Genomic DNA, 26,923 nt, shown 5'->3' with positions numbered 1-26,923 from the left:
AGCAAGAATTTCTGCTCTGATCATGTGACAGTTATGGTTTACAGTTAAAATGATTGAAATGTGATGCACCACATCGGTGTCCTAACCTCAGCTAAGGGTTGTGTCTGAAGTGAACCGTTCATCACTTGTCTTTTTGGTACAGTTGCACTGAATTCAATTTAAGAAAACTGGCAAATTACATCAGCCTAAATTCCGACGTATTTACTCATAGCCAAAATCCAATAGAAAAAAGTCTGTGAAAGTCACATCTGCTCTAAAGCAGATGTATGGAAGAACTTATGGATTTTTTGCAGGTTAAGGCATAACGTTTAAGGGTCACACTGAACACAATTTTCCATTCCAATGCACTACTTTTACATTGTTTGTCTATGAACACACCCTAGACTGATGTGTATGATAGATGTGGATTGTGGGTAGAGATGACTCCTGAGTCCTGTCTGGATAATTAACTTAAATAGCTGTTGTAAAATATATTCACTTGCTTAGTTCTGTATTCGTTTTCGCAGTCCTTGCTTGTATCTCAGAGTGCATGTGTATTTGTTCTTTACCTCAGTATCTTTGTTCATCATCTTGATGAAGGCATGTAATTATATATATATATATATTGTTGCTTATCTTAATATACAATCTTTCTCCTCGGTAGTTGGTGTTGGAGGTTTTCCCTTAAAATGAGCTAGAATTCATTACATCATACTCATACCGTAGTTATTATTATTGTTCCTTCTAGTAGAGCCAACATCCTCCACGCACTAAGACAGAAATTTGTGCTGCCAAAGTTATTTCTCACAGGCGGTGTCCTTAACTCTGGCCATGTGACTGCACTGTTTAAAAGCCCTTGGGACTAACCAACGTCAAGACAGAAACACTACATCTGGAGCTGCCTTATTTTAAACGGATACATTCATGTTTATATGTAGAAATGGCTACTGTACTTCTTGTGACCCTCATTTGGGAACTTGCTTTCTAACTAAATTGCTTCACAATTCAAAAGAACTATCAGACGTTTAACATTCCACAGAACCTTTAAGAACCAAGACAATGTGTTGAGCTACAGTATGTCAGCGTCTGGAAGATCCAACTGTTGGTGATTGGACAGATTCAAGAGAATTTACACAAGGGAGTCATTTTAAAAATGGTTTAATATAAATCAGTCTCAGACATGTCAAGAAGAAACTGAGTGTTAAGTTACTAGTGCAGAATGGCTCGTTGCTGCTCAGGCTCCAGGTTTGAGACTGTGGCTCCAGTAGACATGAAGGGGGTCTGGCTGGTCACTAGGGGGCGCATCTGCTCCCTGTTGTTCTTCAGTTCGGCCCTGGACTGTCTGTTGGAGCCAAGGCTGTTTTTCCTACACATACATAAAATGATAAAGTAAAGCCTGGGCGAATATCACTTCAGCTAATCAAACAAGAAGAGTCAATGTCACTTGGATGCATTTCTTACAAAAAAAAAAAAAGACCCGAACACAGATAGAGTGAGGTTAACATAAAAGGTAGATGTGACCTGGAAGATGAAGGTGGAAGAGTGATGATTCGTGGCCGTGTTGTCAACACCAGCTCACCCAAGAAAGCCTCCATCATTAGGTTCTGCAAGGTATTAAGCAAAATATCCTCCACTAGGTCACTAAACTCAGGCAACCTGCAGAAAAGAATTAGAGAGAATGAAGAGAAGTTGTTTAAATGGCAACATTTGATTTGTGACTAAATTGTGTCATAACACACCTGCGAATGGACTCCTGGACCTTCATTTTTATCTCCTCCTGGACTTCTTTCAGAGACTCCTGGACACTCTCAGTCTTGGGTCTGTCTGCAGTGCTACAGTTTCCTGTGTAAGTCTCTTCTGGACTGACACTGGAAACACTGGACATTTCTACAGGACTCTGGTTGCCTGTAGCAGAGCGGGGTTGTGTTTGTGTGGGGAGCGTAGGAGCAGGCCGCAGCTGTGTGAAGTATGGCACCTGCTCATTGTCGCCCTCTACCAGAGACTGCTGGAACTGAGGCTCATCTAGGAGACTCCTTTAGGAGAACACACAATAAAAAAAAACAGTGTGACCTCCTACTGAATGAATAAATAATAGGACAGAATAAGTCAGAAGAACTACCAAAACATATGTGAGCATTTAGAAGTTGTTTCTCAAGGAAGTCTTAGTCTTAGATTCACAAAAGTACAAATGGCAATACTGTGAAATATTATTACAATTTTAAATACTTGTTTTATATTTGAATATATTTTAAAATGTAAATTATTCCTGTGATCGCAAAATCATCATTCCTCCAGTCTTCAGTGTCATGTGATCCTTAAGAAATCATTCTAATATTCTGATTAACTATTTGTTTTTAGAACAGTTTTGCAGCTTAATATTTTTGTGGAACTTTTTTTTTTTCATGGTTCTCTAAGGAATAAAAGTTCTATTTGGAATGCAATCTTCCGTAACATTATAAATATCTTTATCAATGCATCAAAAGTTAATGCATCTCTCTCAATAAAAAGTATTCATTTTTAAACAAAGAAACAAACAAAACAGAATTGTATTAATAAAAAATTGAAAGTCATACTGTAGTAAAGAGGTGAGCACGAGTGTGATGACATCTCTCTCTGGACCCAGAGGAAGTGGGGGCAGGTCTGCAGGACAATGGCAGCTCTCACCTGTCCCAGATTGAAAAAGCTTGGGTTGCCTAGACCTGAAAGAAATATAATGCTAAAATAACCATCCTCATGTCAGACTTGTTATTAATTTTTAATCCTTACTCACTGTTTATCTCCAGGTTTAAATAAAACATTTACAGATTTGAAATTTTTGCACCCAGTTGTACCTGTTGATGTAATGAATGTTGAATTGTGTGGGGAAATGTGTCTGATACTCCATGAGGCTGTGAGAGCGCGCGGTGACACCTAAATGCAGTATTGCAGGACGAGGAGGCTCAGGACGTCTTCTCCTTTCATGGCCTGTCTGCTGCTGAGCCCTCTGTTCAGCACGACTGGGTCTCACTGAGGGACCGCTCACAGCTTGATCACTGCTACGAATGGGTGGAAGAGTCTGCCACATGAGAAACAAAATATTGGTCTCTCACTTACAAATATAATGTGCACAGAAACACTGCTTCAGCTGACTGCAACTCAAAATGTGAAAGTGTTACATTACTTGTAAATAAGACTCATTTGTCATTTTTCAGGTGTAGTTACCTTGTATTTTCTTGTGACAGTTTTCTGTTCCAGTACTGCACCTTCCTGAGGAAGTCAATTAGTTTTTTTTAAACAATGTTTTGATAAAGTGAATAAAATGTGAAAGTATGATTGTTAATGTTAAAAGTCTAAAATGTGTCTTTCTGACCTGAGAGCATTTATGCAGTTGGTTTGTCTGTATCAGGTCTTTCTCAGTGATAGTAAACTCATATTTCTGTCTTTCTGTCTCTTCCTCCCACTGTCGAAGGTCTTTGTGATACTGTGCAAGCTTCTTTACAAGAGTTATCTAACAAAGACAGCGAACAACCATTCTGTAAAAAGTATTCTGAGTATTCTGGAAAAAATTTACCTTTGTTACCACAGAAATATTAAGCAACACAACAGTGTTCAACATTGATCATAAGACATATTTCTTAAATCAACACCAAATCAGCATTTTAGAATTATTTCTGAAGGATCGTGTGACAGCTGATAAATGCAGTCATAGTGAACATATGAGATTTCTATAAATGAAATAATAATAATTACTGACCCCATACATTTAAATGGTAGTTTGCCTTTTTTTAAATACACACTGTATGTGTTTTCTATGTGCATGTGTGTTCATTGGTGTATTCGTCACCTCACAGACGAGGTCTTGCTGATAGAAAGTGGGGCTGCCTGAGTCCTGTATTGTCAGGATGCAGAGAACACTCTCCTCTGGTGCCAGACGGCCACTCTCAGGACGGATATATACAGTCTATGCACAGTGTAACAAACATATGAAAACATGCAATTAATCAATACACTGAGTAGACTGACCATAATATCTGATCAATTATATATTGTATCAGTTTGTTTGCACACAAAATAAAAAAAGTCTGAAAACTCACGCAGTTGTTTTGCACATAATGTTCCACAGTGACATTTCACTTCTGTCAAGCTTCAAAAAACTTAATGAAAGCACCATAAACGTGGCCCATATGACTTTTGCACTACAATGTACATACCTGTTGGCATTCTGTGCTTGTTCTATTCCATTTATACAACACTTGGTCTGTGTGTGAGACATTGGTCAAAAAAAGGATGCGTGTACTACGAGAGCCCACTGGGATATCACCAAAACACACTCTCTCTTCTGACAGGAACACCACCTATTCGCAAAGAAAGAGATGGAAAATTTTGGCTTCCATTTCACATGGAACACTCCTTATATATGGCTTTTTTTCATCAAGCACGTTCTTACTTGTCCAGGTACTGGGATTCTTTGAGTGCAAGGCACAGTAATACGCCCATCTTGTATCTGAATGGGTTCTGCCTCTCTTTCATCAAAGCCTTGGCCCTCAAAGGTTACAAACATACTGTCCCCCTCCACCACGTGTATAGGTACATCCACCTGGAATTGTACACCAAACTCAGTATAAAACACTTATTGGTTTGCATATTAATGTAGACAGTAATTTCTTTTCAGACAAAAACAAGTTTTTGCTAGCAGGGACATTAACAAAAAATGTTTTTTAAGCGGATGTTATTGTGGAGTAACTAACACTGTATGTTTTAGCCTCCAGTGGGGAGAAGATCCACTCCACCAGGGCAGTGTGGCCTGGTTCCACTTCTCCTCCAGGGTTCAGACACTGTAAGACTGGGTGACTAAAGTTCTCCTCCATCAGCTCCTCCAGTGGAGTGGTGTCGACGTGGTATCTCAGCGGAAGAGCGCCTGCATTATACAACTCAAACACCTGTGCAGATTAAGCATTTAGCACATCTGTGACCATTAAAAATAAACACATGATATCTAGTAGATGACTGTAAGGACCTGCCAATACATAAACAATGAATATATTTATTTTAAAAGCATTTTATCCTATAAGGTTTTCAAAATGTTTGACTCCAAGCCCCCTACTTCTGCACAACAATAATCTATGAACACTTCAAGTTTCAAATTCAGACGTTTTATGTTCTGAATGATCTTCAGGGATCCCATTCCTTCTCATTAATAAATCTGCATGACTTTTCCAGTTGTAGGTGATTTACCTGGTTAAGAATAATGATAATTTTAGGTCCCCTTTGGTTGGTTAGCATGACCTTTTTAGCCACTTCTGGTACATAGATACTGTAACTAAACCATTTGGGGAAACATATATATATTTTTTTCTTATCATTGAGAGCCATTTAAAATACACCCTATATACTGAGGGCCAACAGCATATAAATCAACAACAATTAACTACAAATACTGTATAGTCTGTGTAGATCAAAATTAGAGAAAAACCAACAATTTCATATATGTCAAGGTCACTGTTTAGTCCTATTTGAAGTTATCCGAACAGGTGTAAAAGCTCAGTTTTTTAAGCATATTTCTTGCATTAGATATATTCTGAAGCACAGTATAAAGGAGAGCGCTGTTCATTAACTCCCTCCCACCTACAACTCCTGCCAGCACCGAGACTCGAACCTGTGACCTTCAGGTTACAAGTCCAACTCCCTAACCATTAGGCTGTCCACAAAAGACAAATGCATGAGAGGACAGGATAATGTAGAGAATCTCAGTGGGGAATCAGTTCAACACTGCAACTGGAATTACTTACCAGTTAAGTGCTGATCAGGGTTAGGATTGGTCTCTGCACATTTAACAGTTTGTAGTAGTTTGACTGAAAGCACACCCTGCAGTGACCAAATCTTTCATCAGCAGAAAGATTTAAAAGGCTAGACTAATCTTTGCTGAGGAGCATAGTGTGTAGAGTTGAGGACTGGTCCGAAGTTATTTGGGTCTAATTGGAAACATTTTGTTCAGCTTCAAACTGGGGAAAGACTGAACCCCGATTGCTCAAGTCTTTTTTGTTTGATGCGACAAACTTTGCTCATCAGCATTTCACAACCATCTGCCATTCTTCCCCTCAAATGTTCACCTCTAAAGCTCTGTCACGTTGGATGAGGGCAGATGCACATTTTCCGGTTTCTCCAGAAATATTTGAATTGGTTCAAGCTCAGGCTCTGTCTGGTCCACCCAAGGACATTCACAAAGTTGTCTATAAGCCACTTTTGCTGCGTGTTCAGGGTCATTGTCCTGTTGGAAATTGAGATTTTTGCCCAGTCTGAGGTTCCGAATGTTCTGGACTGGGTTTTCATTAAGGCTAACTCAATATTTTGGCCCCACAGCACGAGGCTGCTACCAGCATATTTTACTTTTGGGATGTTACTCTGCAGGTGATGAGCAGAGCTGGTTTCCTTCAAAACTTGATGCTTAGAATTGAGGTTCATCAGACCAGAGAATATAGCTTCTCATAGTCTGAGGGTCCTTTAGGTGCTTTTTTGTAAATTCCAAGTGTGTTTTCAGTAGTCTTCACTGAGGAGAGGATTGAGTCTTGCCACACAGCCATAAAGCCAGAGACAATTTATAAGAGACATGCCACTTCCTCAATCCTCTATACAACTATATAAGGAAAACCCGTAACGGCAAAAATGGCGGTTGTATGCACATGTCCCGCCCCTCCTACTGGAAAGCCAATCATCTGCTATTAACAGTCAAGCTGGGAAACATTTAAGCCTATCGTCTGGCTCCACTGACGCATGCACATATTGAGGTTTTGCAACAGCGGAGACGATATGGTGACAGCGAGTTGTGGTGTCTGCAAGATCAGATGGAATCCACATACAGTAGGAAGGCACCGGACTACCAGTTAAAGCATTTTATATCGACCACAAATATGTTACCTTACATTCTAAGTAAATGACACCGTCACTCTGTATAGAGACTTAAATTAAGCTGGTGTCGTGAACCCTAGCAAATGCATAGTAAAAGTCTAACCTGTGGCGAAAAAGGCGTTTTTGAACCTTATTTTGGTTTTATCTGATTTTTATCATATTTCTATACATGCAGTTTTTATGTCCCGGTGACCATTGAAAGTGCAGTTCTGACTCTCTGCCCATTCATTTAGATAGGAGCCTGGTCTTGTTATTCTGAAATAGCTGCCCAGAGGCGTTGCCAAGATGGCGGCCGAGTGGCAGCACTTGCCTAAAAGGACTTTGATAAAGCCCATATTGGTGGAGTGTTGCAGTGATGTTTGTCCTTCTGTAGATTTCTCCACTTATGATCATAGACCATTTGTCCAGGAGGCCAGCTCTAGGAAATGTCCTGGTTGTTTAAAATTTCTTCCATTAAGTGTAACAAAGGCTACATGCTTCTGTGACCCTTCAATGAAGCATGATTTTTTTCTGAACTCTTCCCCAGATGAGTGGCCTGTGTTTCCGAGTTCTACAGGCAGTTCTTTTGATATCAGTGCTTGGTGTTTGTTCTGATATGCATTATCAGCTGTTGGACCTTTTATTAAGATGTGTGTGCCTTTCCAAATCATACCCATTCAACTGAATTAGCCACAGGTTAACTCAAAGTGTACAGTAGTAACATCTATAAATAAAATGAATGCTCCTGAGCTAAATTTCAATTGTCCCAGGGTATGAATGCTTATGCAATGGAATCTTTTAAGTTTTTTATTTTTAATAGATGTTTAAAAACAGTTTTTTGCTTTACCATTATGGTTTATGGAGTGAAGATTGATGTGGGGTAAAAAAACAGTTTAACATAACAGCAGCATAACAAAACGTGAAAAAATTAATGAATGAAAATTTATAAATACTTTCACAAGGCACTGTATATATAATACAATATAATATGATATACTTAATAGTCTATAATAGACAAAAAGTGTATCATACAAATTCAACAGCTAATGAAAACAGCTTTCAGGGAAAATCTCAGTTCAGGTAATAGGCCTACAAACCTGTTTGGGGGGACTGAACCCTCCAATTGCCACCGGGGAAAAGATGTGCCGGTTGGAGGCGAGGTAAATGTAGTGTCTGTCTCTTTCCACAGTTACTCCTATGAAATTCATCTGAAAAAAAAAAAAATCAAGATTCTTTCTGCATTAATAATTTTTAAAATGATGTATGTGGTGCAATGACAATAATCATTTGCCTCACCAGTATTTCTCTTCCATGTAAAAGTTTCAACAAGACAGGAAGACGATCTGTCCCCACAAAGTCATGTCTGGGAGAGAAGCATGTGCCTTATAGTTTTCTGTGCCTCACTAAACAACACTTCAGTGTAAAAAAAGCACTATTGTGCACATTCCTGACCTGTATGTGAATTGTACTGTCTTCTGTTGGCCGGGGAGGAGTTTACCAGAGCGTGGGGAGACGGAGAAGAGCCTGTTGTCCTGAATCTTCATCAGGTGGAGCTCAGATGGACTGAAATCTCCAGACTCAGCCCAATACTCCAGTTCAATCTGCTGGTCCTCTGGAAGCAAGAATGACCTGAGAACAACCATTTTGATCATTTCTTCATACTGCATGACTTTATTTGCTACCATACCATATAGGCAGATAAAGTTATGGATGCTCACCACTCTACAGGAATACTTCCTGGGTTCTTAAACAAAAGCAGAATACTGGAGGGGTCTGAGCCTAGGGGAGCAGCACTGAAGCTAAAATCCAACATGGCTGAGGTGAAGATGGAAGGGCAACGTTGAAAACTGCAGAAGGTTTTAATAGTTATCAAAAGAAATTTGAAGAAAAAGAAATCTCTGAATTTATCAGTGTTTTAATTGAAGCAAAATAAAAATGGCTGTGTGTATAAATTATTGCCTGTGTCTAGTGGGCACCCTGAAGGTGAGCTCAGATGGACTGGGTTCTCTGCGTAGATAAGTGTTGAGTGCATCCAGATTAAAGAGGCGCCAGAGCTGTAGTTTACTAAGTCCCTCCACACTGCCACAGCTACGGGCATCCATCACCTCCAGGGTGGGGTACACTCCCTCAGCCTGGACATGGCAAACGGATTGTGGGTCTACTCCCCCACAGCCTGGCAACCAGAAAAAGCATATTATATTGTGACATTTACTCATAGCTATTTTCTCAAATATACAAAACGTGACATTGTCTTAATAACCCAATTGAAAATACCAGCATGTATTTTCCATGCTGGTGCAGGCTGGTTTATTCTGGTTAGTGGTGGCTAATTGTGCTGGAATATTGCAGCAGGTAAGGTGTTGCACTAAGGTTTAATGCCAAGTAAACACTAGAATCACAGTTGAAAGCATAAACAGCACTGTTTTCTCTGTACGCTACCAGGAGCATTGAGGATGTGGTAACTGATGGTCCAGCAGTAATGGGCCCTGCACGCCGGTTTCACTGTGCAGCGGATCGCTAGCCTGCAGTCAGCAGGTATGGTTCCACTTGCATTCTCCATCTCCAGAACTGAAAAAGTAAAGCTTACTTAAAAAATGAATAAATAATACAGACTGACTTGACAGCTATCAACGGTATAACATAAAACAACTACACTACCTTTCAAAGTCTTGGGGTGGATAAGAGGTAAAAACGGTAATATTGTGAAAAATTCAAATGTAAAATAAATGTTTCTATCTGAATATGTTTTAAACTGTAATTTATTTATGTGATAGCAAACATTTCTGTTTATTATCAATGCTGAAAACAGTTGTACTGCCTTATATTTTTCTGGATTTTTTTCCCCAGGAATCTCTGATGAATAAAAACTAAAAAAAAAACTAAAAAAAAAAAAAAAAAATAGCATTTATTTAAAATCAATTTTTTTTTACATTCTAAAAGTTCTCATCAAAAGTTGATCAATGCATCCTTGTTAAATAAAGCATCTTTTGAATAGTATGTACATAATTTGCACATGCCTGAATATAGACAGCGAAGCATTTAAAGTGAGACACTGGCAATGGCAGTACAAACATTTCTAAGAATAGTGAATTGATAATGTCTCCAACCCAAAGGAGCTTGAGTCATATCTTCAGGGAGGCCTGTAACTGTGATGCTCTGCTTTGTGGTCAGAGAGAAGCTGACAGCACAGGGGCTGTTGTTCAGTAGAGGGACATCAAATGACTTACAGCTTCCCACCAGAACCTCACCAAGATCTATAACAGGATACTCTGCCTATGAAAAAATAAATAAATAAATAAATTAAACAAGTAATGTCACTTTTATTATACAAATATTACAGGAAAGTGTGCACAACCCATCCCAATGCAATGTATATAATATGCACTCCATTGTACATATGATTAGATTAGTTCTTTATTCCATTTAGGTAACACACCTGGAGAGACCCTTTGGATGCCAATCCAAGAGCTTTAATGGTAAGCCTGGACTTCTTGCATTGTGGCGTTTGGACAGGCCAGAAAGTGAGACTGGGCTTCATGATGTACATCATCTCCTCTATAGGGGCAAAGGACCACTTCTGTACCTGAAAGCAAACAAATACTTCTTTAATAATTCTCAAAAAACCACAATCATGTTGCAGCCTTACCTTCGATTCATTGGGCTGGAGTGTGTCTGTGTCCGGCAGTACAGTCAGAACCCTTCGGTCAGATCCACACAGCCTCCACTTGAACTCCACAGGCACTCTGCTCAGGTTCCTCACCCACAGGGTTCTCTCGGAGCAGGTGCCCATGGCTGTGGGCTGAAAGAACAGACTGCTGTCCCCCTCCACACTCATGGAAAGCTTCTCTGCTACAGCAACCACATTCAATACCTACAAAAGATTCAGAATCCTTAGTTTTAATCAGATTTCCAGACAGGCAGTGTCACACTTTAATAAAAGTATTGGTAACTAGCTATTCAGAAAAATACTTAAGTAAATGTAATTGAAATTAAAACTACTTTTAGTATTAAATGTACAGTTTAACTTCATAAACTCTTCTAAAGAGTCTTTCAGCAGAACATTGGGGTCTCTTGTTAATCTTGGTTAATGAATAAATATACTTTTGTTAGATCATTGTTAAGCCATCACTTTATGTTTCAATATTGAATTATTAATTTTTAAATGTAAAAATTAATTTCCCAATTAATGAAATAGAGTCAGACAGTTATGCCTAATGTGTCTGTGTCCATACAGTCATAAACTCAGTAACTCAACAAAATAATTCAACAAAAATATTCATACTAAAGAAAATAATTTCCAAGTAATACAATAAGTATTTGTATTTTGCTACTATACACCTCTTTAGGTATGTTATTCAATGCCTTAAAAACTACTATTTAGAAACTTTCATTTGGCAAATAATCTGCTGAAACAACACAGAATGAATCTGTAAAAAAAATGAATCTTTTTTTTATTCTATCTAGGCTATTCTAGTAAACTGGATTTGTTTCTCATGACGTTCCATCAATTGTCATGACCTTCAATCACTCAGTGTGGCAAATTACAATCTTAATGATATGTAGGAGATGGTGTTGACCTGTGAGTGTTTGGGGCTGGCATTCAGATGTAATGTCAAAGGGATACTGGCAGGGTGATCCGGTGATGGAGTGCATCTGAATGTGAGGATCTGGTGGCTGCCTGATGGAACCAGACCACTGGGTGGCAGCACGCATACAGATGGACATTCCTCTGGGTCTAGTCTGAAGATCAAGGGCAGGTCCCCTGTATTCTGCAGGAGAATACTGCGGTATGCAACCTGTCTCAGTGCTGGGAATACCTGATAGGAGATGGATTATGTCAAAACCTTTTATGTATATTCACATACGGTATTTTTCCAATGATTACAAATTATGATGACAGATGTCAGACTCACTACTTTAGGGTATTGAAGAGAAAAGTTGGGAATGAAGTGCTCTTTTCCAGCCTGAAACGAGTGACCGCTCACCCTGACTGTAAGGCACCAGGGTGGGCACAAAGTCCGATCTTCCACATTTTTATGATCCCTCAGAACCTGGGGATGACAAAAAACAAGTTCAAGCCAAGTAACATGTCTATTGTAACACTAAACATTCATGCCCATAACTTGTCTTCACTTTATGTCCCATTTACAGACTGACAGACTGTGACTGCTGGAAGTCAGCAAATCAATTTACTTCAAGGCTGGAATACACTATATGACTTTTGCACTGAATTACAGTCTGGATAAGTTGATGCTAGTTACCAAAAATCAGAGCCAGTCTGCCGATTTGATTGGACAGATTTCACAGAAAATCAAAGAGTGTATGATTGGCACAAATTCCAATTATTTGCTTCACAGACAGGGGATATTAAATGTTATGTAGTATATTCTAGCCTTTAGTCTCACATTACCTTATAAAAAGTCAAACACTCAAGTTGTGCTGCATGGAAGACGTTCTGCTGGTTGGGACTGTATGTCACTCTGAAGGCTGTGCTTTTTAGAGGGCCCAGCTCACAGGAGAGAGGAGAGATAGAGAAAGGGGTTTCGGCTCCATGAGTCCAAATCAGACAGATCTTGCCTTTGGTGTGGTTGGTGATGGAGACTGACTTAGATGCTGGGCCATCATAAAAAAGGAGCTCCGTGGGCCGCACTGTAACATGGGGGGTTGGGAATCTGGAGGGGATTGAGCTGTTGTCAAGTTCTGTTTCCGCTTCAGGAGCTGAATTAACGTGGAAATACTCCTCCAGAGGACTGCGTGGGTTGAAGAGAAGTGTGGATTTGTCAGTGTCCTCTGCTGGAATCTAAAGAAAGTTAGATGCAGTGTTACGTGATGTCACATCCTTGCTTTGTTTATCTTTTGTTTTTTTTAGCTGTGTTGTACCTGATTGTTTTGTGAATTAGATATGAGAATATGAGGTTAGTGTGTTTGAATTAACTCTAAGAACATTGTATGTTAAATCACAGTGCAGATGGACCAATACACACCTCCTGGATTAGCAATGCTCCGCTATCATCCAGTTTTAATTTGTGTTCATCCAGCAAGGAACTCAGTATGTCAGGAGGATAGCAGGTGAGCCCTCGTAGCAGATTCATTCTGTAGATACTCAAGTGTCTGGGGGTTAAAACGGCTGGCTTCGACTGCTCTGAGTGACAGGTGCCAATCAGATCCAGAAACAGTGGCTCCTTTAATGAGAAAAGCAGAACTGCACTATCAATCAAATGAAAACGAGATAAGAAAGTAGATATTCCACATAGCCAACAAACGGACAGATAGACAGACTACCCTGTGCAGCAGTAAACAGGTCACTGTCTTGTGATAAGCTATAGGCTGATGTGGGCGGAACTTCACACGCAGAGTGAGTTTGCTGCTTCCTGGCAGAGAGCCACAAGGCTTATCAATGCTGAACACACTATGGCTGCCAGTGTCCACATCAAACTGGTAATGAGCCAATACTGCAGAGGAGTTGATGATCTGCACATTGTGTGTGACCTCTGTGCCCTCCTCAACACAGCCAAAATCCAGTACAGAGGTATTTAAAGACACTATTGGACCTATAGTGGACAGATAAGGATGGTCAGACTAGGTTTGATATGTTAATGAGCAAATGTTTGGCCTACAGCTGTTACTGTAGGCTTATATATTGTACCTATGCAGGTGCCAGACACTTTGAGCAGGTCTTTGCTCACAGCCCCAGGACAGGTAAGAGAGAGGTAGTCCACACTTATGCTGTCCACTGTGAGTGGGGAGAAGCAGACGGGGACTTTCAATACTGAATTTGGAGCGATCTTCCCCTCATGAACCTCACAGAAGAACACAGACTCCATGAGAGCGGGACGTCTCAACCAGGACAGACTGAATGTTGTGCTAACCTGAGCGAGAAATAGAGTCAATTTGACAGGGAAATATCTGTTGTCTAAATACTGGATGAGAAAAAAAGCAGGGTGTGGAGGGAAACATACAGTGGAGAGGTTGTAGATCTCAAAGTGCCTTTCAAGAGAGTCTCCTACTGTCACACTGCCAAACTCAAGCACCTTGCAGCCTTCCTCCTGTCCCATGGAACTGATCTGGAGGTGAGGGTACTTGGCTGTGGAAAGGTATTTAAATTGGATGTGAGTCATTTCTAAGCCATTAACCAAACCAATGTCTGATATAAATCACAGCATTCAAAACTATAATTTGAGAAAAAGTATTTGATAATCAGGAAAAAATGAACTATGATATATATCATGTCAATGAACTAGGATATATATCATGTCAATGAACTAGGATATATATTTATATGTCAGCTGTAAAATGAAATATAGAAATATAAACAACAAATATAAAATATTTCTCATTTTTATATTTATATTTAGTTTTATAGATTTATATTTGTTTATTGTTTTTAATAAATGCAGCTGATGGCTTCAAAAGCATATATTGTACCATAGATTAACAAATTATGAGCTCATGGTACATCTGTCTTTAAAGGTTTATTCATGATTGTTATATGTTTATTTCTCTATGTAATAAAATGAATGATGTTATTACATTAATATGTTAGAAAAGACCAGAATATACTAAATGTAACCCTGGAGCACAAAACCAGTCATAAGTAGCACTGTATATTTGCAGCAATAGATAATTATATTCCAAAAACTTTTAGGATATTAATAAAGATCATGTTCCATGAAGATATTTTGTACATTTGCAACCATAAATATATCAAACCTTATATTTTGATCAGTAATATGCATTGCTAAGAACTTAATCTGGACAACTTTAAAGGAGATTTACTCAATATTTTGATTTTTTTTTGCACCCTCAGATTACAGATTTTCAAATAGTTATATCTCAGCCAAATATTGTCTGACATACATCTAGGGGAAATTATTAATCATTTATTCCGATGTATAAATTTATTGCATACATTTATTAAATTTTTTAAATGGACCCTTAAGACTTATGACTGGTTTTGTGGTTCAGGGTCACAAATGTGTTTTCTGAAATTCTTTGAAAAGCTCACACAGCCCACGCAGAAGCACAGTACAGCTGCTTTCCCCATCATCTCCAAAAGCACAGCAGGCCTCAGCCTGATACACTAGAGCCTGCTGGGGTTTAAACTCTACTGTAACCCTGCATTCTTCTCCAGGCTTTAACTGTCCAGTCTCAGGAGACAGCTGGAACGGAGTATCCACAAACCACCTGAATCCTGTCTGCAGCTTGCTGGAGACAAAATGTGCATTCACAGGTTTCAAAATTCAGCACTTTCTTTGCACTTTCTCCATAACTCAGGATTATTTTTAGCCATGCTTTACCTTGAATTCCGAAAGAGGAAGCTGGTTTGGGAGCTGTGCTGGGCAGCACAGGGTAGCAGCATCACTGTGTCTGGTACCTCAAGGGCATGATGAGGAATCACAGCTCGCAGAGATACAAGGAATATGCCTTCCTTACCCTGGAACTCTATAGTGTCTGTGTACTCACACTGGAAAAAGGAGGGCAAGAAAGAAAATATATACACATCTAGTCATGCAATTAATATCTCTCATTACTTTCTGTAAATGTTGATTATAAAATTCACCATAATACATCATAATCATAGGATTATTGAATGCTTCAATGATATAACAAGTTTAAGATAATATATTAGATCATTTAAACTTTACATTCTCAAGAGGCTGAAAAGTAACTGGGAGTGAGTAAGAAGTTCCTGGGCTCAGAAGAATGGTCTGAGGAAATGGTGTGCTGAAGAACTTGGAAGCAGGAGGTCTAAAATGGACAAAACAGCACAAATATATCAGTTTGAACACTGCTGTTTGAAAGTTTTGGGTCAGAAAGATAAAAAAAAAAATAATAATCTGATTAAACAACAATTAAATTGATCAAAAGTGACAATAAATACATTTGTGATGTTACTAAAGATTTATATTTCAAATAATTGGTGTATATATCTTTCTATTCATTGAAAAAAAAACATTAAAAGCATTTACTGTATCACAGTTTCCACAGAAATATTAAGCAGCACAACTATTCAACACTGATCATAATAAGATATGTTTTTCAAGCACCAAATCAGCATATTAGAATGATTTCTGAACGATCATGTGACACTGAAGACTGAAGTAATGGCCGATGGAAATAAATAAATAACATTTTAAAATACACTCAAATCGAAAACAGTTATTTTAAACTTGAATAGTATTTCACAATATAACTGCTTTTATTGATCGTTTGTTTTTTTGTGTGTTTTTTTTATCAAATATAAGCAGCCTGGGTGAACATAAGATATGCTTTAAAACCACAAAAAAAATCTTACAGACCACAAACTTAGCTTGAAATTCTGGTCTTAATGAGATATACTTTTCAGTGGACTGACCTGAAGGTGAGTTTCTGGAGTTTTCCATGAATGCTTCTAAGGAACAGTGATTTAGTATACTCTCGTCCTGGCTCCCAGCCCTCCCAGACCAGCTCAGCCCAGGTCTCCACCCCAAAAAAACAGTTCAGAGTTCTCTTCAGAGGACTCCTCGACCTGAGGCGCGAGACCCTCTGAAAATAAAGGAAAGTCAATCATAATGTTTATTGGCCTTTACACCAGCAGATGGCAGTGTATTTCAGCAAAGCATTTTAGCAGACTTGAGGCAAAAAGTCAATGCAATATCAGTCAACTTTTTGTCAACCACACAATTATTTATATATAGGGGGTATATTAATTATATATATATATATATATATATACACAAAAAAAAATAAATAAATAAATAATTCCAACTATCCCATATCTCCCCTACAAACATAATAAATGCCTATAAAAGCACCTTACCTTTCTATGTGGGTTGTGAATGACTCCAAAGGGAATGCCTGAGTTCAGAGGATTCACTGGATGATCCGTCAACATTGCACCTAAAAAACAAACACCCAAACCACAGGAGTTCAAACAGTGCTGCTGTATTTGAGGGGTTCAAATATATATCATATAGCTTTTAAATCAAATTAAATGAAACAGATGTGGATGAAACGTTAGTGCTTGAACGATCTGGGTCTAACTTATATCATAAATTAACCTATATTTCATCTGACCGATAATATGAATATTGGGCAATATCTGTATTGGCTACTTTAAGTGGTTCATTTACATTTTATCTGTTCTTCTCTCAATTTATTGTGTAAGCAGGATCGGTCATGTCTGTCTGAGGTTAACTGGGGCTGGTGTAAATGTATGAGCCTGTCACTCATTTCTTTACCTCTCTATTATCTTAAGTGAAATCACTGACAGCAAAGTTGATTGCCTCAGAGGATCATCAAATGAAATGTTATTGAAAAAAAGTGGGTTTTCTGAAAACTATGCAAAGGTTTTTTTCTGTTTGATGTCGAAAATCACTTACTACTTGTCTTTTAAAAAGTTGATATGGCTTTAAATGAAGCTGTAAATCTGTTAAAATAAATCATAAATTCGTTTGCTAAACATTACAGCAGCTTATATCAAGTAACACGGGTAACGTACGCGCTTACACCTAACGTTACCAAAACGAGCAGAATTAGCGTTGTATTTATGTCGTGTATCCTACTTAAAATGATAACTTACCACCGTGTCTTTATCTCATGCAGTAATATCACAAACAAACAACAAAAGTTAATAGAAATGCGTCAGTTTATTTGTTTCAGCTTTCCTCACTGTTCAGTTGTGTATTCGAGCTCCATGACAACGCCGACGGAAACAGCCGAGGGACAATTTTTTTCTCTCTCAACACTTCAGCAGTCAGGTGAGATCAAGATGCAGGTGTAATTTTCCAAATGCGTGATAAATGTTTCACAGTTTGCCTGTGCTCGAGTTTGCTTTGTTTTGGCAGGGTGTTATGTTTATTCCCAACAGTGCAATGCATTTAATCAGCATATAAATATGTCCTATTCTAGTTTGGCTGCAGGACCGCACCTTCTCTGCTTTAATATTTAATTGTTGGCCTTACACCACACCCCTGTAAAAATGCTCTTTTGGTCACTGAGGTAATTCATCTTTTCAAATTAAATTACCCGGTGACATCAGCATAAGGAGCAGATTATTTTGCTTTTCCTTCATTAACTTAATTATTTGCCTATCAGTAAACCCCCGAGTAATTCATATTTGAGAGGCTGTGGCCATAAATATCAGGGCCTGCGTTGTTTATAATGCACTGTAGGTTCGTCTGCACTTTAATCACAATCTGTGTCAGCTAGAGGTTAAAAGGGAGAGGAGAGTGGGATGTAGGAAGGGGGGTATATTCATTTACAGTTTTAAACATTTCACTCATGAGCAGGACACATAAAAGCAGCATTTCTACATGTTTTTAAAGTGAGAAAAAAGGCTGAAAATCATCTTTTATTTGGTTTATTTCCCTTTTGTCTCCAAGTACATATTTTACCAGCCGTCTCTGAAGGTCACACATCCTTCGAACTGACTCTTGATATCAGATGAATAAATTAGATATAATCTATAACAGTTAAATAACATTAAAGACACCAACATCAACAACATGACATAAACTAATTGACTAACTAATGCAGCGTTCACAGTTTGCCCTTGTTCAATATTTGCAGAGGATTTACCAGTTCCTCTGTGTTCCAGTCAATGGTTACTGGAAGAAAGCTGACATCGATGACCTCTGGACAATCATCTGTTCCTCAGCATCCCCTCTTGACTACTATTAAATTAAATGTGTTCAAGAGACCAAAGAGCACAAGTGTCAGCCTGTGACGTTCAATGCAAGGCTTCCTCATTTGGTTCAACAGCTTTTTTTTCAACCAAAATGTCCATGTTAGCATATAAAGTAAAGATTTTGTTCGCATAAGAAAAACATTAGTTAGTTGCAATAGTATACATTTGCAGTTTACAAGCAGTTTGCAAGAAAAATGTTAAGTGCAAATAAACTGGAAGACCATTTTCATGAATGAAGACTTTTTGTCTTTAAATGTCATGGACAATGAACTCAGTGGGTCTTAGGGATAGTTTTGACATCAAACAGCTTTCACTCTTTAAACCTGTCCAGTTCATGGACATGCAGACAGCAGCTGCCATTAGTTCTTCATAACCCGAGCCTGATCTTTCGCTCTCCTCTGATCTCTTCAAGGTCGTCATCAGAGTAAGAGCCATGAGAGCTGTAGCTCAGCGCGGAGCTGTGCTGCAGGAAGTCCGAGCGGTGAGGCAGACCCACACCTGCGTTAATCGCTTTTCTGAACTCTTCTTCTTCTTCTTCATCTTCCTCCTCAGCATCAAGATCCTCATCATTATTGTGTGCACTGCAGCGAGTGAGGTCTTTGGGCTTGGTTTCTTTCTTGTCTGACTTACAGCCATCTGTTTCCAGCTGCACAGCCTGCTCTTTAGCTTTACGGCTGCGCTTCCACTTCATTCGCCGGTTTTGGAACCAAATCTTCACCTGGTAAATGGATAACAATCATCACAATCAGTCACATAAAGTTTGATCCTTTGGTATTAGCATTTGGAAATATTCATAAGCTTATTATTGAACTGATGATGAAAAATATATTTCTGTCCCTTTGTTCTCAGTATGTTTTTCTCCATCATCTCATATTTCTCCAAACCCAATTTAATGAGAAAACTTAACTTTTAATAAAGTAAGCATTAAGGTCAACCCCAAACTTAACCGTAAGTGGGACGTAAGCAGATCATATGTACAAATGCATCCACCAATTTGTCAAAATATCCAATAGTCTTAAAAATAAAGTTTCTTCATTGGCCTCTAAGGTTCCATTGGCATTGTCATGGAACATTTTCATTGCACTGAAAGTTCTTATGTTCTTTAGAATGTTCTTCACACTATGTAAAAATAGTTACTTTAAGAACTGTCGACTGAAAGGTGTTGCTTTCTCCTCACCTGTGTCTCAGTCAGCATGAGAGAAGTGGCCACTTCAAAGCGCTTGGGTCGTGATAGGTACTTGTTGAGTTTGAACTGATTTTCCAGCTCTAACAGTTGCTGGCTGGTGAAGGCTGTGCGTGGTCTCCGGCACTTTCCGATTAAACCAGACTGAGGTGCCCCTGAGGAGAAAGTTAGTTGATAAAGGAGGTGTAAGACTCATGCCAAAAAACAAAGACATATGATGAAGTCACGAAGCAGACGCAGCAAACAAGAACATATTCACCTCTTGTTCCTCCCCCCAATAGATAATGATAACAGCTTTACTTCAGTTTATTGTTGATGACAGGACCGGGAGATATTGCTTTAGCGTGACAGTAAAACACTAGGAGAACACCATTAACTTAATGAAAATTCAATAAATGCTACCAGATAACTTTATTGATGAAGCTCAGACCGTTTTAAGTGTTTCTTTATAGTTTTCCTGTGGATGAAGGCAGTTTTAATGGAGTTGTCATTTATGATGCTATGAAAAGGCTGAAAATAAAAAAAACTACATTATATTTCCGTTAGCAGTAAATACTGCTTCAATTATGCTAGGTAATATTTATAGCATGTGAGTTCACTTTATAGTGTTTTTGCAGAAATATATAATATAAATAAATATTATACATATTTAGCCTATGTAATGATATTTTCACCATCATTTTCCCTACATTTTAGGATAGATTAAGTATTACATGTAAATATATTTTGCAGATTTATTAAGTAATAATAATCATTGCTGCAGCTTCATAGAAATACGTTTCAGATAAAAAAAAAAAAAAGTAAATAAAATGTAGGCCTGTTTTCCAGATTTCTGCGTCCAGATAACAAACTTCATAGTAGCATCATTTAGACTTTGTTTGCTTTACAAGCACTAATACAAATAGAAACAAGTTTTATAATGCATAGATGAATAAATATGCAGAACAAACACATACCGCTGTAGTCTGCGAGGCGAGGCATTATGAGTCCAGCCCGGAGCCAGTGCTCTAACGGAAATGAACCGGACAGGGCGGCCGCTTTTAGATGCTCGGGGTACGGCTGCGCGAAACCGGAATATGCGAAGGTGGGATGCTGCGCTCCAAGTGCCGTGATGGAGTACATAGGTGAGGGATACATTCCTTGCATAGACCCTTGGGGAAGTGACATTAATCCTGGGTGAGAAATGTTCAGCATGCCTGATTTGGGCATGACCCCTGTCTGGAGCTGATAAGCGCGAGGAAGAGGAGAGTGTTCTGTCCGTTTGCAGGTCGCAGGCTCGATGTCGGTGCCGTCGGTGCACAGTCCCGGAGAATCCTCGCGAACCACCCGCTGAGAGCTCTCTGACAGCAGAGCGTCTATCCGAAAGTTCCTCGACTTATCCATTGAGAGAGACTTTAGGTCTCAAGTATGGTACGAGCTAAATATAGGCTATTATGAAATAGTCTTAAGTTTAAGAGTGTTTTTCTTTTTCCCTCTCTTACACTAGTCTTAAATAGAATTCACTTTTACTTATATACTACCAAACTATTTGCTTGACCGTGTGTAATATTGTCTAATTCTTTATAACTGCGTATTTTCATTTCTATATACGTGACGCAATATAATGCCCCGAGCGTGTGCAGACTTCAGTTTTTGACTGTCTCGCGCTCCAGCACGCTCCTCCTAAAGACTCTCTGATTGGTTCATTTTGATGCCCTTTAAGAGTTGAGGAACTTGCAGTGCATTCTAATTAATTAATTACACGCGCTTTTATTAAAACTTCAAGCCATACATTTCACATCTCTTAAAACTTAAAGATCGAAATTATAAATTGGCCACAAAAATAAAATAAAAATAAAAAAATAAATCAACACAGCTGATCCTTTAAGAATAATTTTGATCCACCGAAAAGTTTGCAAAATGTAATTGACAATGTTGATAAAAGAATAAAACGATTAGACAATGTGCTAGAATATAGACAATAAAAAAAAAAAAAGGCTTATAAAAACTGGGCACATTTAGACGTCATTTAAAATGTCTGAGGCACTTTACTAGCCTATATTTAATTTGATTAAATTAGATTTTCCTCAATATTAGCTAAATTCGAATTGGTGGAAATAATTGCATGAACTTTTTATATAGCCATGTTTGATTCAAGTTATTTAAATATCGTTAATACCAGTCCTGATATTAAAACTACCAACAATGATACGTCATCTTTTGTATATGTGTGTGTATATATATATATATATATATATATATATATATATATATATATATATATATATATATATATATATATATACATATATATATATATATATATATATATATATATATATACACACACACATACACAAAGGCTAGTACACATATTTCGATTTAAGAATAGAATCGAATAGAATAGGACCGAGAATGTCTAATTGAAAAGCACAAACAGATCTATCCGCCTATCTGACATGTCATTTTTATAGCACATGCCACGTTCAGAATTAAAGTTCAGGTTATTTTAACTGATTAGCTTCTTAAGAGCATTGAAGAGGACTTCATGGCGTATTGTATTGTTAAAAGAGGAATTAAACAACACTTTCACTCCTCTCGAAATTATTTGACAGGTTTCTCCGGAGCTTGGGTTCAAATACACTGCTCATGGCGCTAACCTTGACAATGAAAGGGACAATGACGGACAGACTGACCTTTTGCACCTGGCGCGCTCGCAGGTGCGATGCAGCCTCGCGTTTCTCACACTAGTAATGCGGCGTGTTTGCACGATCACCCACTTACCTCCATTTCTTATCAGGTGCAAACATATACTAATGAACAAATGAATCAACAAGCAAGATAAACGCAAACGCCGGTTATTTGTTAGGTTGCTTGTTTTTCCAGTAGGCTGCTCTCGAAACAACGGTTTATTCTAGTTATTTTGCATGAGACGTTAGCGTGCTAACTTTTAAAATAGGCTACACATGCGGGGAAAAAAACTACTAAAATCATTATCCTACTACTGTGTCAAAGGTCGAGTAAAGTTTCGAACGCGAGAAACATACCAGTATGCAATGACTCCTGAGACTCGCTGTTTTAATAGTTACTTGCATAATTTTTCTCATGGGAAGTCAGGTAATGCACTCAGCACTGTTGGTGTGTTCCCAGACAGGACCTTGAGGTTATCTCAGTATATTAGGAAGATAAAGGTCAATTATTAGGCTTCTAACTGTCAATTATTAACAGTAGCGTTTGTGCAGCGGGACAGATAATACACCGATTTGCTTTTCTTTAACTTCTCGAAAAAAATATATGTTGCAAATAATTAGAGGTAAACACTACTAAACAGCGGTAACAATCCAATAACTCAAAAATGTTGCAGCTGTGTGAATCCTTTTAATATAACTCAATAAATTATTAATGTCAGTGGTTTACTTTTAATGTCATCATCCTATCTCACGAAGTAATATAAATTAAATAATTTTACCATTTATTTGTTTTATTTATTTTTTATTTTTTGTGTAGCCTACTTCATATTTTAGAAACAACTGCATGAACATAATTTTTTTTTTTTAAGTTTACAATACTAACTGCAAAAAAAAAAAAAAAAAAAAAAAAAATCAGAATAGCATAATCAGTATCCTCCTCATTGTTTCCTTTTTCGAATCAATATAAGGGCAAAATATATATATACAGTATATTTGAAGCACTGAATCTAATTAGTTATCAAATCGAATATTATTATAAAGTCTAAATATAATCAAATATAATTTGTGACATTTAATAAAATAATGATTAAAGCTAATTATTTTATTGCAACATTATATTAATAAAATAAGCACAGTTTTGTCAGGTTGGGGAGGACAGATATGAAAATGAAATTGCATTTAAAAAGATCAACTTCAAACAGTTTGTATTCAAGTTAAAACAGTTTGTTACAAAAGCATGTTACAAAATAATATTAATAACTAAATTAATTGCCTACATTTAGTGAAATTAATTTTGTGAAATTTAGTGACTACATGTAATGAATTAAGTGCCTAAAAATGTTTAACTCTCTGTACAAAGAACTGGCCTGAATAACAGTATTGACACAAAAGAAGCCATTACGCAAAAAAAACAAACAAAAAAAAAACTAGTGAAAACTCATGTGGAGTAAAAAAAAAACAAAAACAAACAAACACATGAGTACGTTTTTCTGAAACTATTTATAAAATTAAACTATTTTAAAATTGATTGACTGCAAGAATGGGCCAGATGTGCAATGTTGTGCATACATGGCAAAAAAAGTGTGATGTGATGACTGAACAACTTGTTTCTTGTCACAAATATTTTGAAAATGTTTAAAATGTGCCATAAAAATAAAATGCATGCAACCTAATTTTTCCAATGGTACCATAAGTAGATCTACAAATAAATGTTCTTTTTCTAAAAAAGGAGAACACAGATGCCTAACAAGCCTGCCAAAAGTGCATGCTCTCTGCATTCTGACTGTCCAGAAGGGAGCCAACACTTGTATTCAAGAGACTGTAAAAGAGCCACTGAATGGACAGCTATTCATACACAAATGCAACATGGGGACATGGGCTGCCCCTTTCGTAACTGTCTGACCTCTTGCTCTAGGTCAGAGATAAAAAAAAAAAAAAAAGCAATGTGCTGTGCTTGTATATATGTTTCAGTATAACGAAATAACTTGCTGTGCTGTGTAATTTTCAATTTCAGCCTTCCTACTCAACAAATTTAACTATTTGTTCAGACCTACCAAAACTTAACATTGCTTTGCTGGAATCCACTGAATAGTTGCATCTTATTTTAATTTCCATTCATAATCGACCCATTGTTGCACTCTTGTGTCCTTGTGATTGACCAGAGGAAATCACAGAGGGAAAACTTCCTCAGTAACCAGGGCTGGGCGGTGCAGGTTAACCAGTTCAGGCCTGTGTTGAATCGTTTGATTAATGACAGCTATGTTGCCCAGACATCAAGACAATGGCAGAGGCAAGAGGGGTGTGTTTCGGGATAATTACTGCTAAATCCTACTGTTGTGTTAAAGCATAACAGAAAGTTGAACACATACACGTGCACATACTACACAAAGAGGATGACCGGAATAGATAATTAGTCCGGCGGAGCTGCTACAAACATCTGTTGCTCCGGAAAAAATGGTGGCAACATCAGGAGCTGGTGGCGCATCGTGGGTGGTTCTCCTGCTGAGACATATGCACATAGAAAGACACAAAAAATAGATTACACATTTAAACAGAAAAACTAAATGAATGAATAACTAAATGCAATTTTATGAGATCATGCATTTAATAAAAATGACTTAATGAAGTGATATACCAATTATGATATTATACATTTAATTAAAAACTAAATCAATTAATTAATAAAATATATAAATGCAATTATGAGATTATGAATAAAAAAAACTAAATAAAATGATTTACCAATTATGAGATTATACATTTAATAAATAAAAAAATGCAATTATATGAGATTATACATTAAACAAAAATAACTGAATAAAGTGCAAAACCAGTTATGAGATTAAAAAACTAAAACTAAATGAATTAATACCAGTTATGAGGGGGACAAAATCTGAAGCTAAATGAATGCAGGAAAATACATAAATGCAATATCAGCAATGTGATTGTGTATGTTATGTTTAATAAAATAAGTAAATAAAAAGTGCAATAATTTGAAATTCTTATATTTCATAACTTAATAAAGCTCAATATAATTTTTGATATGTAATGAAAAAAGATACCAATACCAATGCGATTATACATTTCTTAAAAATAATAAATAAATAAAGTGCAATACCAATGGGATGATAAATGTCAATGAATGAATAAATACTCATCTCTGCAGAGTATGAGGTGATGTGCCCTAGACAAATATTAAAAAAGTTTAATCAGAAAGTTTAATCCCGGGCCGCAATAATTTATGGGATATCATTGCAGATTTCTGAACCACAATGTAATAACTTCCAAAATATAGCCGTATTTTTGTTTGTCAGGGTGGAATTTAATTAGCAAAGCAAAAATCCAACAACATGCACAGAAGGCAGGGCTGAATTGCTGTGCCCTTTGTGTACAGGTATGTGTGTGTTTGGTCACTCTGGAGATATATAACAGGACAGGCATGATGGATAACTACTACATCTAATCAGCCTCTGTGTTTATCTTCCAGGACCATCCTACTCAGCTCACAGATTCATCCAGGGCTGTATGTGTGTGTGGCTGTCAGAGGTGAGCAAATTAAATATGACAGTTCAATTAGCCTCGCTTGTCCAAATGGTTGCACCTAATCCTGCTCTAGGATAAGCAGCCCCACCCACCAATAGACTATATGTTTTTTAATCAGACGGTCCTCAGACCACACAGCTATAATTCAAAACCATGATTTAAGCCCACCTCACCCTTTAGAATCGTGCACCCATACCTTAGCTCACATGTTATGTAAAATAAATAAAAACAATGAGATTTACATCTTTCAAGGCAAAATAGTATAAAGCATCACTACAAAAAGCGGAAAAAAACGTTTACCTTTTAATTCCAATCAAAATGTATATAGCTGTTTTGTTGTATAAAATAACCCTGAAACAAATACCACTTGTGTACTGCCTGCGATCCCTTAATGTACTGTTTATGTCTGTGCTTTTATATCATAAACCTGTCATTCATAAATTACAGCATCTGATTTCCATTAGGAATTCATTAAAATATTCTCTTATAATGACATGCCCACATTAAATCTCTGTGTTTGTCTGGAAGGTTGTCGTTAAAATTTAATATTTGCTTTGCAAATCTATGCCAATTTGCAGAGTGACTGCATAGACTGCTAGGTGTATTTAAATGGGTGATGATCTATGGGGGATCAAGTCAGGGGACACAAAAAGGGTCCAACAAAGCATATTCTCATCCAGAAACAAATCTGGCTTGTTATTAATTTAGTATCTTGCCCATTACTAAACTTGGGTGTTGGGAACACTAATGAAAATGCTGCATTTTTCTAAAATAATATTTTGTCCCATTACAAATATAAAGGGAAGTTGAAAAAAGTAGAAAATGTATGATTCATATATTATAATTTATATAGAGAGAGATTTTAACTTTGTTCCGTTTTTTTCAATGTGAACAATGTGAATTTTAAGTTTCGTAAAAAGTCTGATCCTCAACAATCATCATTACACTAAAATGATTTTGTAGACAATAAGCTGACCTAAGTAAGTACAGGAATTAGGCTTTCCTAATGTTTTCATT

At 37.3% G+C, this 26,923-nt stretch overlaps 2 protein-coding genes across 2 annotated transcripts; both read right to left on the bottom strand.

Moving 5' to 3' along the window:
* Positions 1-1,121: 1,121 nt before the first annotated feature.
* cfap65 (cilia and flagella associated protein 65) lies at positions 1,122-17,538 on the bottom strand. Its single transcript, XM_052565822.1, has 33 exons — positions 17,405-17,538; positions 16,643-16,722; positions 16,199-16,368; positions 15,489-15,591; positions 15,141-15,307; positions 14,849-15,048; positions 13,803-13,927; positions 13,490-13,712; positions 13,126-13,394; positions 12,828-13,025; positions 12,254-12,643; positions 11,757-11,894; positions 11,421-11,660; positions 10,490-10,714; positions 10,280-10,426; positions 9,951-10,116; positions 9,283-9,411; positions 8,803-9,016; positions 8,562-8,690; positions 8,296-8,472; positions 8,140-8,206; positions 7,941-8,051; positions 4,707-4,898; positions 4,406-4,555; positions 4,170-4,313; positions 3,803-3,919; positions 3,329-3,466; positions 3,181-3,225; positions 2,811-3,034; positions 2,553-2,678; positions 1,719-2,012; positions 1,501-1,635; positions 1,122-1,345 (listed from the first exon to the last, which is right to left on the bottom strand). Exons 2-33 carry the CDS (start codon positions 16,715-16,717, stop codon positions 1,189-1,191), a joined length of 5,385 nt encoding a protein of 1,794 aa, XP_052421782.1. The 5' UTR covers positions 16,718-16,722; positions 17,405-17,538; the 3' UTR covers positions 1,122-1,188.
* A 624-nt stretch (positions 17,539-18,162) lies between these two features.
* mnx2a (motor neuron and pancreas homeobox 2a) lies at positions 18,163-21,857 on the bottom strand. Its single transcript, XM_052565831.1, has 3 exons — positions 20,651-21,857; positions 19,689-19,849; positions 18,163-19,229 (listed from the first exon to the last, which is right to left on the bottom strand). Exons 1-3 carry the CDS (start codon positions 21,075-21,077, stop codon positions 18,879-18,881), a joined length of 939 nt encoding a protein of 312 aa, XP_052421791.1. The 5' UTR covers positions 21,078-21,857; the 3' UTR covers positions 18,163-18,878.
* Positions 21,858-26,923: the final 5,066 nt, after the last annotated feature.

The sequence above is a fragment of the Carassius gibelio genome, chromosome B9, assembly GCF_023724105.1.
Source record: "Carassius gibelio isolate Cgi1373 ecotype wild population from Czech Republic chromosome B9, carGib1.2-hapl.c, whole genome shotgun sequence".
Lineage (NCBI taxonomy): Eukaryota > Metazoa > Chordata > Actinopteri > Cypriniformes > Cyprinidae > Carassius > Carassius gibelio.
The sequence above is the reverse complement of the archived record's forward strand: the minus strand, read 5'-3'. Positions and strand labels throughout refer to the sequence as shown.